The sequence below is a fragment of the Pogona vitticeps genome, chromosome 1 (assembly GCF_051106095.1).
Source record: "Pogona vitticeps strain Pit_001003342236 chromosome 1, PviZW2.1, whole genome shotgun sequence".
NCBI classification, from domain to species: domain Eukaryota; kingdom Metazoa; phylum Chordata; class Lepidosauria; order Squamata; family Agamidae; genus Pogona; species Pogona vitticeps.
In genome coordinates, this window is record NC_135783.1 from 248,876,783 (window position 1) to 248,891,652 (window position 14,870).

The window sequence follows — 14,870 nt, forward strand, 5'->3', positions numbered from 1 at the left end:
CCAAATGACAGTGTTATGGTTATAATTGGTTTTCTATGTGTATTGGATGTGAATTAGACCAGAAAGCATAGATGAGCCGTGTACATAACTGTGCCTGTTCCCTAAACACACAGAATTGTGTGATAATTTGGGGATTCGCTGGATGGAATCTTCTTCCATATTGCTCTGCTTGTTCTTTCCTTTCTACTTTCTAAACTCTAAATGACGGGTTCTCAACTTTTGGCCCTCCAGATATTTTGGATTTCAGCACTCCAGATACCAAACCCTTGGCATGCTGGCTTGGGCTTCTGGGAACTGAAGTCTCAAATATCGAGAGGGCTAAAGGCTTAGAAACATTGATAAATGGCATTTTAGTTTCTCTCACCTTGTTTGCCATTCTGTCATGTGTTTTGAAGGGAGTATAGAAGAGAAAAGGGGATTCATTGAATTTTACTCTTAACTTTGGGATATGTTTTGAGTGTGAGTGCACAGCTTTGGGTTAGATGAAGGGTGTGTGCTGGTATTTGAAGGGGGAGAGGTGTGTCTGAGGATTGCTTGCATGTATTCCCTAGAGGTATCTTCCGTTCCTTTGCATGGGTTGGCTCATCACACAATAATTGCCATAACTTCCTAAAGGTGACCCCTATAACTTCCCTGGCAATCTTTTGAAAGTTTGCCTAGCAGATTTCCTCAAACATTTTCTTTCCACTAGGAGAGCAGAAGGTGGCTTGCAACATATCTTTTCTGCTGTGGACTGCGAAAGGGCATTTATCTCACTGTGTCTGTAAACACAGGCTGATTTCTTGTGCTTAGTTAGCAATCTGGATCAGACAGCTTTTCTCTGTTATAAACAACTTAACTGTTTAGACTAACAGTACAGCTACAGTGCATAGTAGGTCTTGACAGATGCTGTATCACTGTCTCCTTGCTTGGACACAGAACAGTGTGTTCTTACTCATGCTGATAATTGTAGATCTTGCAAAAAAAAAAAAGAGAGGAAATTCCCGTAATACTTAATAAGGCACCTGTGTAATGTACCTTTCACTTTACCACATAAACACTTGCTGGTGTAGCTGCCTCTTGTCACCCCCTAGAGTCTAAGTGTTCCAATAGTGTGGAAATATGTCTGTCTCTTTGTTATCAGTCTGGGAAACCTTGCTTTAATTATTCAAATATATTAATATGCAAATACACACGCCCACGCCCACACACCACTTATGGAAGAGGAAGCAGTTTTACCTTGCCTTTGGTCTTATTCTAAAACCACCAGTCTTTCCTCCTTAGATTGTTTTATTTTATCTTTACAATGTTCTGTTATCCCCATACAAAAAGATTTGGTTGTCTCCTATGGGGCCTCTTTCTTTTGCAGGCCTCTAACCCAGGTCAGTTTGAGAGCGACAGTGATGTTCTCTGGCAGCGGGCTCAGCTCCCTGACACTGTCTTTCACCACGGCCGGGTTGGCATCAACACAGACCGTCCTGATGAAGCCCTGGTTGTCCATGGCAATGTGAAAGTGATGGGATCTCTCATGCACCCATCAGACATCCGGGTAAAAGATGACATCCAGGAGGTAAGATCTCAACAGGGGCAAGCTTCATCCATGGCTGGGCTACCTCGGTAAGGTCCAGGGGCCAGTTTGTCCCCTTCTGCCAACCTACTGCAGATTTCACTCCTCTGCCATTAGGTACATTGAGCCATGAAACTCACAGGGTGACCTTGGGCCACTCACACACTCTGTTTGCCTGGCCTACTTCACAGGGTTGATACGAGGATACAACAAAGAGAAGGGAGAGCCAGCTAGGATGTAAAAAAACCTGATAATAAATAATAGCAATTTAAAGCAAACGACTGTGAGCCATTGAAGACCAACCTTTGCTGCCTTTATAGGATGTTCAGCTTTTTACCACTGAAGTCTGGCAGCAAATCATTACAAGGCATTTAAAAGGAGCAGAATACTTGCTTTAAATATTCTCTTCCAGTTCCTGGCATGTTCTAAAGAAATGCTTTTTGGGCTGTGGGATCCTATGTAGCCTGCAAGGTTGCCTAGTTCCCTTGCCTGCCTTAATCAATAGGCTTATGCTTTAGACATTCACAGAAGTCCCTTCAATTTGTACCATTGGACTGAAGTTGTTCATGGAACAGGTGTCTCCCTTGAAGGTAGGTACTACCTATTGCTAGCCAGAGAGAGAAGACCATGGAAGCAAACTAGTCTCTTTGATAATCATAGCTTTGCATAAGGAGTAGGAGATGTTCTACTCTTACCTATAAGTTCAGGTTCCCAAAGTTTAGAGAAATCACTGGAAAGTGATTACATACTACCAGATACAGAATTAGCATTGTCAATACTGCTGTTGTGTATTTTTTTTGCCTACAATCCTTAACACTGTATAAATGTTAAGAGGAGACAAACCTTTCCCACAGACATTTATTCTAACACAGACAGGCATATGGAGTGGAGGGAAAGCAAACAAAAATATTGTATCATATCACCATGAGCTTTTCATTCATTAAATCCAAACAGAAATCTTAGAATACAAAAGAGTCCTACTGGACTGGGATAAAAGCATTTAGCTTCCAGCAGTAGTTTTCCCATTGCACCCAAGAAGTGAAAGCAGTAGTTGAAAAAGTTACTTTTTTGGATGAACACTCCCAGAATTGCCCAGCAATCGTGGCTGCCAGATTGGCACAAGATGATAATGACTTAACCAAAATATAACAGTAAAAAAAGAGTTGTTTGTATACAGTTATATTGAGACACGTATTTTTGCACCCAGAAAACTGGAGCTTCCCCCACCGCCACTCGAACATTGCATTTCACCTAGTTAGAGAAACCAGAAGGCAAATAATATAGTGATATCTTGAGATGAAAGCACTCTGTGTCCGTGTGCTTTGTGTATCCTGTAGTGTCTATTGTGCTATGAGCTATTACATTGCATAATTTAGTCATATCCGACTCTTTGTGACCCCATGGACCAGAGCACGCCAGGCCTTCCTGTCTTCCACTGCCTCACGGAGTTGGGTCAAATTCATGTTGGTTGCTTCGATGACACTATCCAACCATCTCATCCTCTGTCGTCCCCTTCTCCTCTCACCACATTTTCCCAACATCAGGGTCTTTTCCAGGGAGTCTTCTCTTCTCATGAGACAGGCAAAGTATTGGAGCCTCAGCTTCAGGATCTGTCCTTCCAGTGAGCACTCCATTTCCTTCAGAATGGATAGGTTTGTTCCCCTTGCAGTCCAGGGGACTCTCAAGAGCCTCCTCCAGCACCACAATTCAAAAGCATCAATTCTTCAGCAGTCAGCTTTCTTTATGGTCCAGCTCTCACTTCCAAACATCACTACAGGGAAAACCATAGCTTTGACTATGCGTACTTTTGTTGGCAAGGTGATGGCTCTGCTTTTTAAGATGCTGTCAAGGTTTGTCATCGCTTTCCTCCCAAGAAGCAGATGTCTTTTAATTTCGTGGCTGCTGTCTCCATCTGCAGTAATCATGGAGCCCAAGAAAGTAAAATCTGGCACTGCCTAGTATCTGCCTCTGTCATCTGTCACTAGTATAAGCACCTGACTTATACTAGTCCTAATACAATTTGCAAGGTATGAGATACTTAATGAACAATTTTGCTAGTGCCACCCCACCCAATATTGGCGAGTTTCCATGGCAAAGTGGGAATTTTAACCCAGGCCTCTTTAATATTAATATTTCACTGTATCCACTACATAAAACTGCCTCTCTGTACTGTAGCCGAATTCCCAGTAATGCCCTTCTTCTTGCCGTGATGTGTGCTGTATCTGGTGGCTGTTTTGTATGGACTATGGAAGTTTGTGCAGTTAGAGTCACTTGGTATTTTCTTACATTTTCAGGTGGACACCACGGAGCAGCTGAAGAGAATCTCTCGGATGCGACTGGTGCACTATAATTACAAGCCAGAGTTTGCTGCCACTGTAGGCCTGGAGAACACATCTGAGACAGGTACAGTCCTTTCACTCACCTGAGCCTTCATTCATGGTGACAAGTGTCATTGCACCCAAATCAATTGGTTCCAGTGCATTTGTGATCAGACAACCGCTTTTCTGTCTCACTTATGGGCATTCATGAGAGTGTTTTCCTTCTGTGTTTCTTCACTTAGAAATACTGATTTCTGTATATTTGGCAAGTGCCATCTGGAATTTGCTTCTGATATTATGAAGATAAGACATCCAGATTCTTGAATTTTGAAGTCACAGATTGTGTGAAAGACAATTCAGTGAAAATCCCCCATAATTTTTGAGTGTTACTATTGGTTCCTCTTAGTCCTGTTAACAAGGGAGGTGCAAGAAAATGACGTCAAGTAGAACTAGCAAAATGGTGGGACCGCTAGGGGATGGAAAGTCCCATGGTGCATTTTAATAGTCCAGTAGTGTACTATCCAAAGATGTTTGCCGGTAGCTTGATGTGTTTCAGAGTAGATTTGTAGTGTCAATGCAGAATTTTTCTATAAGAAAGGAAGCCTTCTGTTAGCTTGTTTGAAAGAGTTTTTTTTCCACAACAAAATAGCTGAGAAGTACTTTGTGTTTTGTGTTTCAGTCTTAAAGGCCAGAAGCTTGTGAAAAAGGAGTGGCCAAAATGTGTCAGTTTTATATCAATATCTATTAAATACTTCTGTACAGCACTTCCCTTTCAGACTCGGAGTTTGCTTTTTTCTTGCAACAGGAACATGAATTGTGGTGATCAGCCTTCATTCCTGGAGGCTGTGCTACACACTTTATGTGTCAAACATTTGCTTGCAGGCATGCCACTGTTTTCTGAACAAGAACAGAAAGTGCTAATGCCTTTGTACCCATGTTTTTGATACGCAGGTGTTAAAACATTTGGGTGTTCTAATATGCCACTGTACACAAATTGTGTGTGAGAATTATGAAGTCACAATTGCTTCTTCTATTATTTTCCTCCATAGAATATATTTTAGTTGCCAGCATGAGGGAGGGGAAACGCAATGGATTAAGTTCTTTTAAACAAATACTCTTTTGGCAGATGATCCAGCAACCTCTTGAATTCATTGGAGCTGAGGTGTTGGCACAAGACTTTCTTAAGGGGAACCCGATTTTGCACAAGTGCTATTTTTGTGTCAGCTTTCCCTATTGGATGCCTTTATGCCAAAACCACAGGCTTTTTTTAAGCATTGAAAAGTGAAGAAGAACTTCACTGCACAGAACTGCTGAGAGAAAGTTTCTAAAATATCATAAAACTTGAGGGCACTCTTTTAGTTTCCAAAACTCACTCAATTATCTTGGGGGCTCCTGGGAAATGCATTCTGATCTCTCAGTTTGACAGTGAACGTGGAGCTCTCGTGTGTATTTTGCCCTTTTTGTGCAGGTGTCATTGCTCAGGAAGTGAGAGAGATACTTCCAGAAGCAGTAAAAGATTCTGGAGACATGGTCTTTAGCAGTGGGAAAACCATTGAGAACTTCCTAGTGGTGAATAAGGTGAGTGGAGCCCTCTGAAGAAAAGGTACAAAGAGATGGGGAAAAGACCAGTCGGAAGGGCAGCTCTTTGGACACCCTCTTCTCCTCGGAGTAGAGGAAACCAAACTGGGGAGGAATTCCAGTTTGGGAAAAGTCTTGGAGGAACTGCGTTTTTGGAAGGGCAGGGCCATGGGCTGAGTAGACAGAGGCAAGGCAGAATAGGCAGGAACAAAAATAAATCTGACCAGTTGGTTTGCTTGGCAGGAAAATATGCAAAGCACAGGTTGGTGCTAGACATGTTGCCTGAGATGCAAGCCCCACAAAAAAAAGTTTTAGGAATACAAGCCACACCTCTGCTATGCCATAAGTCTCTGTGCAATAGCTTCCAGCTATGGGAAGCACAGTGTATTTTGGTGAATGTCTCTTCAGAAGGTATTTAACATTTAAATATGCGAGTGTTCTGATATATGCAAGAGTTTCTTTGTGGAAAGAACAACTTTTCTCCTCAATTAAAAAGATCAATAGTTTAAGCAGTTTCTCCCTTTATAGTAGTTTTTTTTTAAAAAAAATACCACCATTCCTCATAGAAGCACTGCAGTAGCATCCTCTAAAAGAGCAAGGTAGAGTGAAAGAATATGATCACATCAAATAAGTGAACTGTGTTGCAGGAGCGTATTTTTATGGAAAACGTTGGGGCAGTGAAAGAGCTTTGCAAGCTGACTGACAACCTGGAGAACCGGATTGATGAACTGGAGCGATGGAGCCATAAACTGGCGAAGCTGAAACGTCTGGACAGTATGAAATCGACTGTGAGCTCTGGAGCGTTCAGGTAGTTCAGACTCCTTTTGCAGGGTTGAGGATACCATTTTATATTATTGTTCCTCCTCCTTGGAGTCTTGACTTGGAATAGGCAGCGTTGAACAGTTGGGCTGTTGGGAGAGTTAACTGATGGTCACAATTGAGCTGCAGTTTTGTGCACACACATATCTGCATTGAACATGGTTTAGACTAACTGCTTGAGTAAACAGACGTAGAAGAGACCAGAGATGTTACTGGCAATGGACTCTGGGAAATATTATACAGGCAGTACCTTTCATCAACTCACCTCTGGGAACTCAAGAAAAAAAGGAAAATCAAAGAGAGCTTTGAGTAGGCCCAACTGTTTACCAAAGTTGAGGGTCTTCCTGTGGCCCAAAAGGAATAAGAAGATGCTGGTTCCTCAGTGCCCGTCCTATGGGTATGTTAATAGCCAAGAGCTAAATTGCATGATCTTTCTCCTAGAGCTTGGGAAAGTTACTTTTTTGGATATTTTCTCCTAGCATCATCCAGATTATGACCACAGTGGCTGTTGGATTTTGAAATCATAATCCCAAAAAGTTATTTTTAAGGGACATGTTTTTCCCTCTCTTGTACATTATGTGGTGGGTGGAAATTATGCAGTTTGGGACACTGACCATATGATAGTTGATGCAAAGTATTTGCATCACATTTTAGCGAAGTCGGACATGTATTTGTAGAAGCAGATGGTAATCGACAAGAAGTCATTCAGCTATGTCTCTGAAAAGGTGTTACTTGTTACTATTTCTTCCATGAAGACAGCCTTTATTGATCTGTTGCAGAAAAAACAACAAAGTCTTGTGGCATCTTAAATACTAGTGAGTTTTAACATCCTTGCATAGATAAGGAGATCCACACATGGATGTGATGAACAGTCTTGGTCCAATTCAGGTCTAAAAGGTAAAGCCCAGGTTTAAACTTTTAATTTTGTGTTCCTCAACATTCCATCTCACCACAGTATGTGTGTAAATACCTGCCAGCTGAGGCGGCACTCCATGCATCCCACGAAGTAGAAGTACTGTCTGTGAAAGCTTATGAGTCAAATAGAATTTACTGGTCTTCAAGATGCAACAAAAAACTTTGTTGTTTGTCTTAATATGCAGGTACTGTATAATGGAGGAAGGCACAATTGCTCCTTCTTCAGCTTTGGCGATTGGATCTTCAGAAATAGTAAAATATGTGAATGTGTGTATGAATCTGTATTCGCAAGTCGCAGGTTAAAAATATATTCCAGAGAATGTCATGTTTTCCTAGAAGAATAGAAAAGGCACCACAGAAACATGATGTGTGATTGATTTTAACCTTGTTTCATATAGCAGTTGAAGTACTACTGCTTTAAATTCTAGGCTAATAGAAATGGCATTGTAGGATAAGATTACTAACTTAAGAATTGAAAACTTCCTTGACTTGGAAATCCCGTGTGATGCTGATCTTCCTACAGTTCTCACTACATGCAGTGAACTGTCGTTGCTTGTACACTCCTACTGCATTTTATTCCAAAATGGGAATGAGGTAGGATATTTTGGGCCTTGTAGGAGCAGAACCTATCTCAGTCTTGTTTTCTCCATTTTCCTTTGGTCAAGCTGCTCCAAATCTGTCCACATGAATGGAGAGATAAATACAGGCATAAGTATGGATATGGTAAAATTATGCAGATGGTTTTTCATCAAGGAACTGTTCGATAGTGGGACAGTGAGAAGTAGAAATGAAAGGTGTTAAGACTGCCTATCTGAATGCATCCTATTTTTCCTTTTAATGTAGTCAATCAGGAAGCCAGTTCAGCCGTGCAGGAAGCATGCCACACAAGAAGAGGCCTCCCAAAATGGCCAGCAAGGTATGAAGACTGTACAAGAGAGGCATAAGTGGCAGACTAAGTTCACGACTGCTCATTTGCGGAGGGCATGCGTGTTTGGAGCTGTTCTGGCACTTGGCAGGAAACTGTGGTATTGATTCTTCATGTTGCGTTCTGTGTATCTAAATAGATGGTGTTATTCATCAAAGTGGGTAGAAGATCAGTTAAAATCAACTGGTAAATCTTTGGGTTGATTTGTAGTAGTTCGGCATGGTTTCTGACTCTGACATTTTAAACAATGGCAACAAACTACGAAAGTGTCTTCTTCTACCCCAAATTGGGCTGCCCAGAGGAATGCCTTGAAACCAGTATGGTGATAGTACTGTGAGCTTAGTTCTAGTACTGAAGATAAATTTCTGGGCTGAGCATGTGCCCAGAACAAACAAACATATGTGTGTATATATGTCCTGGACATTTGCAGCATGCCTCCTCATAGCATACATGGTGAAGATATGCAGTTGGAATGGAGTATTGATCTTGAGTTCCATATGTTGGGTGAAGCTGCTTATTCAAGTGTTGGACCCATGTGAGCATGTACTGTAGATGCTAGCATCCTACTGTCGTGTGGGTGGGTGTTCTTAACAAATAAAAACATTTGCAGCCAGTGATCTCTGTGGGCTGAGTCCTAATTGTGTATACATGGGATGTTTCTTGACCCGCATTCTTTCTAGAGTCTAAGCTTATGCTTTCATTCCTATCTTAGCCAGCAGTTCATTCAATGACTCGTGTCTGCTTCCTTTTAATAATGCCTGCATTTGCATTCCGTATCCTTACCTCATCCGGCTCTTATGATCCGGTCTCTTGATCAACATTTTACTTTTAGTATCTCATGTAATGTGGTAGTGGTGTTTCATTCTTCAGATTTGTTGTCTGCTGGCGCAAATGAGTGAACATTTCCAAAGACTCCGTAGAAAGAAGAGTTACTCTGCAATCTCTTAGCAAAGGGACAAAAAAGCAAAAGAGAGAGAGAGAGAGAGAGAGAGAGAGAGAAGATAAAATTACAAAAATAAATCTGTTGATCAGGCACCTAATGTCCCCCCTCCCTTTCCCTATGTCTTATCCAGCCCCCTTCTGTGGTGACAGACCAAGCTTGCATCAGCCAGCGCTTTCTTCAAGGCACCATCATTGCCTTGGTCATCATCATGGCTTTCAGGTGAGTGCCTACACTTTGAGGCTCTTGTTTCACACAGAGATCAGTACAATCCACAGAAGACACATTTGAATGAAGATGACCTTTATGTCTGTGAAAGAATTCAGAAAGAAGCACTACTTGTTTAGGGCAAAATATCTGAAACAAAAAAAAGGCAAAGGTGCCAGATTTACAGCACTACACTCTTATAATTTTGGTAGGTTTAGATCTGGTGTACATTAGAATAGAATTCTTATCAGGAGTAAAGTCTGTATTTTTAACAGTAGATGCATATAACAAAATGTGTGTGTGCCATTTCAAGAACACAGCAAAACATGCGAGTTTATTAGTGATTGCTGCTGTTGCACAACTAATAGTATCCTTAAATTTTGAAAAAAAGATCACTGTGAAGTAAACAAGAACATGAACAATTTGAGCCTTTTTTGTTGTGATGCTTTGAAGTACTCAGTATATAGCTTGAGAACTACAATTCAAATAGGAACTATGGTACATCAGGTAGGAAACTGCCTGATGTACCATATTCATTGCTCCAATTCATTGCTTTTTTTTTTTAGTTTTATGTTGTGTATAATGGATTGCTACCCCATCATTAGACTTATCAGAGCATCTTTGCAGTAAATACAATCCAAATCAGATCGCACTTCTGGTTTTTATAAACTAGTGCAATGAACAACCACATATGATTTCCGTACTAATATTATGAAGTATGCAGCTGAGTGTGTGATTCTTCAGATGTCTTCCCAACCCGCAGAGTAAACGCTTTATGTCATCTGAGTCATTCACTCACACAAATACAAGGCTGCTTTGAAAAGAATATCCTGTCTTACAGTAACATTACAGACCTGCATTTCATAGAGGACTGTTTTTTCTCTCTCTCTTACTCAGTGTGGTGTCCATGTCGACCCTCTATGTGCTGAGCTACCGCAATGAAGAGGACCTTATAGACATTGAAGGGTATGTAGCCCCCATCGTCTCCTCCTTTGGTCACTTGTTTAAGAAAGCAATCTGGCTTACTTTTGAAGTGTGAATATACCGTAAATGTGTAGAAGAATGCACGATGGTCTAATATGAGAAGTAGTACGAAAAGCTGCAAAGTAAGCAGATATGATACCTGAAGGGAGGGGAAGCCTTGAGGAGTCTCTGCACTCAGTTCAACAAGAGAACACTGTAATAAACATTTCCCAGCAAGCAGATGACCAGAAACTGGCCAGAATACATCCAAATCAGTCCAAGGAGGGAATTGCCAGAACTGCAGTTTGTAGCTACCTCTTTATTATTGCTTGACAGCTGGTTTTACACCAAAGTTTTATGCTGGGCCAGTCTGTGATGGAATGGGATCTACCAGACCTGTCAGACTTCTGTGTATGACTCACAGTCTTAAAGCTTCGGTGTATGTTTCCTGTTTAGACACAGTGCTATGTTTCTGTCACATATCCAAGCACTCAATTCATTTTGTCATTTTAATAACATGGGAACGCGGCTTGCTGGATTAGTTCCAAGGTGTGTGTAGTTCTGAGGCCTGTCTGCAAAACACGCTGTTTCTCACAGAATCCAACCAAATGCCTCCAAAAAGCCCTCAGACACTCACCTCCCACTGCTCTGTGAGGAGTTTGGAAAGACCCCTTTGGGGTCTAGAACTTCTGGAGTCTCCCAAACAGTAAGGAGGTTTCTGGGAGTTGTAGTCTTCCCCCAAAACAACTTTGACCTGATTCTATACAGCATTGACTTAATAAATTAAAACTGGGAACTTTAAAAGAGTCTGAAAACTAAATTCGAATTACTTCTATCAGTGTGCTGCCTCTTATTGCCAAACTGAGCCAAAGTATGTAAGAAGGCGTGTATCCTTTTCACACCATTTCATAGATTTCTATAATCTGAGATAGATTATAGTAACTGAAGGCAGCCATATCTGAAAATGTCGTTCTACACTTCTTCGCCTTGTGTCAATTTGCACCCACCCACATTTTTGACAGTTCACATTGTTATTGGAAATCGCATTGCTAAGTAACTGATGGATCTCTCTCTTTCCCTTCCCCCCCCCCTCTGCTGACCTTCCTTTCTTCTCATCCAAATGGTCCTCCTTTGTGGTTTCTCTTGTTGTTGTGTCCTTCCGTCCACCCCTCCTTCTCGGTCTCCCTGCTACCTCATAGTTCTTTTGCTGTGCCTACCAGTTGCCTTCTGGCTCTTTTTCGGCACAGAGGTCCTGGCATCCCAGTTGCTCTATGTCCACGGTATGATCTTCCTTTTTCAGTATCCTGTTGATGTAAAGCAGGGGCAGGCCGTTCAGATGTTGTCAGACTACAGTTCCTATAAACCCTAGCCAGCAGAGATAGTGATGAGCAGGGGGTGGGAGCCAACAACATTTGGAGGGCTGCACTAACACCCACCCCAATGTAAATGTTGCTTCGATTCTGATCATTTATTTACCTTGTCTCTCCATGCCATCCCTTTGTACATCTGCCCATATTTCAGAATCCCTTCTTGTAAACAAAGCCAGGCAGACAAAGGGTGAAGGTTAAAAATAAAAATATAAGCTGAATTCAGTGCATTTGAGCCAAGCAGAATAAAATAGCCTCGTCTGAGAGGAGTCAGTCAGGTGGTACAAGACCTCAAGTGGGAATTAGAAGAGTGAACACACTATTATCCCTTTTTTGTTTTTAAATCCGAAGAAGCCCTATTTAATTTCAGTGGGTCTGGCTTCCAAGTAAATAGAGATTTGATTGCCGCCTGACTGAAACCAAGCTGGTTTTATGGGTGTCATCCAGCAGTCGCAGCATGCGAGGGCTCCTAATCAGCGCTCCAGAACTCTAAAAGAGGCCAAAGGGTTTCCTTCCTTACTAGGCACCAGCAACCCTTGCTTCAAGGTAGGCAGGTTGGTGGTGGTGGCCGGCACAGAAGAACGCCTTAAGTCAAGGACACAAGAGCTAAGTCGCCAGTGTATGGAAGATACGTTTCTGTACTTGCCAACTGGAATCTGCAGGTGTGCATATGTGGCCCCTTTATGGCAAGCAGCACCTATAGGTATCATTTGCTGTAAATAATATGTTGTGGACCAGAGAGAAATGGATGCCTCAGTTGGTTCAGAAGCCAGGTTTCAGACTCTATTTTTTAAGCACTTGCTGTGTTTCCAAAATGGGGATCTGAGGCTCAGAATTGTCTTAAAACTGTGTCGCCCTTTGTCAATGTATGTATTCCTACTTCTGTTCTGCATACCTTGTCTTCCAATTTCCTGTTCCTGTCTGCTTTGCATTCCTACTCTTCATGTCTGCAACAATTTCACATACATCTGGTTCCGAGCTTAACCTCATGTGCAATCTCACCATTTCCCCCATCACTTTCTATCGCTGCATGTGCTATTTCTTCATTTTTACCAAAAAAAGTCATGACCACTTTTTTAAAAAATATTTTTTAGGTCCAGCCAGAATATTGACAAGAATCAGATTATGTTTTCCACTCCTTCCTCATCAAACACATCTGATGAAGCTCATCCATCGCAGCATGGTAGGTGTTAGCTCTGGCCGCAACCAAGAACGCAACGCCAAGTGCCTCCCTCCCTCCCTCCCCTACAGTGGCCAACCTGTGTTGCTCAGCTGGAGGTTCAAGAGCAGGGAGTGGGATCACAACATTTTAGACTTTGTGAAGAGCTTGTGTAAATTTGCTGTTGGCAAAACAGTTAATAAACTGTATTATAACAACTGGTACTGCTCATGATGGGCAGTTTTTACTCTGTATAAATGGCTGAAATTGACTTCATGGGCCTTCTCTGCTATGGGCAAATTCAGTCGATGTGCACGCAGAAGAAATTTGCCTAGACAGAGAGGAACAATGGCACCCTCGCCAGTAGATGGGTCTGAGTGCAAAGCCAGGTAACAACTTTCCTGTCACTCAGAGGAAGAACTCTTTAGTTCTTCAGAAAACAGTAGGGTGAAACCACAGCTTGCAGCATTGTTATCGAATTCTCCAGATTCAGCTTTTGTTTTGTTTTGGACATCGTAGCTCTTTGAACAGCCTATCTGGGGTTTCATCTCTTCCCCGCTGCCAACCTGTCCTCAGTGATTAGGGCTGGAGGGCTTATCCTCCCTGTCCTGTGTCAGTGTTATACAGAGTAACAAGGATGCTGGTCTGAGCCTCCCTCATTGTGTCTGTCTTCTGTGGTAGCTGGGCCCACATCAGATGGTGGACGGAATTCCTTAGCAGCAGCTAAGTGATTGTGGGGTCAGCTCATTGCCAGACTGAAGTTTTGCAAGGATCTTGGTTGTGGAAAGAGATAGCTCACATGATTAACTGGCTGAAACTGTGGACCATTTGCCTTTTCTTAAGGCCTTTTACAAGGTTACTGGAGAACAAACACATCTAGAGTGGTCCTCACCCAACCAGATAGGCGGGATATAAATTAAATAAATAAATAAATAAAATAAAATAAAATAAAATTAAATAATTAAATAAATAAATAAATAAATATTTATTTATTTATTTATTTATTTTATTTCTATCCCGCCTATCTGGACATATTAGCCCACTCTAGGCGGCTTACAATAAAAGAAACAATATAATTTTAAAACATTGCACCTAAACTAAGATAGAAATCAAAGAAAGATATAAGAAAAGAAAAATCGTCAGGAGTTTTCTGTTGGGAAAGCCTGCCTATACATCAATGTTTTTAGTTGTTTCTTAAAAATGTCCAGCGAGGGAGCCACGCGAATCTCAGGAGGTAAGTTGTTCCAGAGACGAGGAGCCACCGCCGAGAAGGCCCGATTTCTGGTCTTCTCCTTCCGGGCCTCTCTCGGCGTTAGGCTCCTCAGCCTCACCTCCTGGCTCGCACGAGTGACACGGGTAGAACTTGGTGGGAGAAGGCGTTCCACCAAGTATCGAGGTCCTAAACCGTTTAGGGCTTTATAGGTAAGCATCAACACTTTGAAGTCGATGCGGAATCGGATGGGCAGCCAATGCAGTGTGGCCAGAGTGGGCGAGATATGTTGGAATCTTCTCACTCCACTAAGTAATCTGGCCGCAGCATTCTGCACCACCTGTAGTTTCCGCAGCAACCTCAAAGGTAGCCCCACGTAGAGCGCATTACAGTGGTCTAATCTTGAGATTACGAGCGCATGCACCAAGGTAGTAAGCGCCCCCACATCAAGGTAGGGTCGCAGCTGGGCTATCCGCCTAAGATGGAAAAAAGCGGTACGGACCACAGACGCCACCTGAGATTCCATAGTGAGCGCCGGGTCCAGATGGATCCCCAAGCTGCGGACCCCATCCCTGGCGGGCAGAGTCACACCCCCAAAAGTGAGGGAGTTTCCCAAGTCCCCAACTGTGGGAGCGCCCACCCTTAGTACCTCCGTCTTGTCCGGGTTCAGCCTCAGCCCGTTCTCCTGCATCCATTCCAATACGGTCCCCAGGCAACGCTGAAGGGACAGAACGGCATCTCCTGCAGTTGGAAAAAAGGAGATGTAGAGCTGCGCGTCATCCGCATATTGATGGCACATCGCTCCACACCCCCTGATGACCCGCCCCAGCGGCCTCATATAGATGTTAAACAGCATTGGGGAGATGATCGACCCCTGTGGGACCCCACAATTGAGGCTCCACGGGGCCGAGACATTCTCCCCA

At 42.6% G+C, this 14,870-nt stretch overlaps 1 protein-coding gene across 5 annotated transcripts in view; it reads left to right on the forward strand.

Annotated features, from left to right (window-relative positions):
* MYRF (myelin regulatory factor) overlaps window positions 1-14,870 on the forward strand; it is a 129,700-nt gene that overhangs the window by 101,564 nt on the left and 13,266 nt on the right. For 3 of the 5 annotated variants that reach the window (XM_072985532.2, XM_072985533.2, XM_078383580.1), the window contains 9 exons: window positions 1,349-1,549; window positions 3,841-3,949; window positions 5,333-5,442; window positions 6,090-6,250; window positions 8,020-8,092; window positions 9,175-9,263; window positions 10,146-10,214; window positions 11,411-11,491; window positions 12,673-12,761. In XM_072985532.2, coding sequence (XP_072841633.2) covers window positions 1,349-1,549; window positions 3,841-3,949; window positions 5,333-5,442; window positions 6,090-6,250; window positions 8,020-8,092; window positions 9,175-9,263; window positions 10,146-10,214; window positions 11,411-11,491; window positions 12,673-12,761 — 982 coding nt within the window. The remainder of the gene's footprint in view (window positions 1-1,348; window positions 1,550-3,840; window positions 3,950-5,332; window positions 5,443-6,089; window positions 6,251-8,019; window positions 8,093-9,174; window positions 9,264-10,145; window positions 10,215-11,410; window positions 11,492-12,672; window positions 12,762-14,870) is intronic. The other 2 variants (XM_072985534.2, XM_072985535.2) reach the window with 1 other exon arrangement.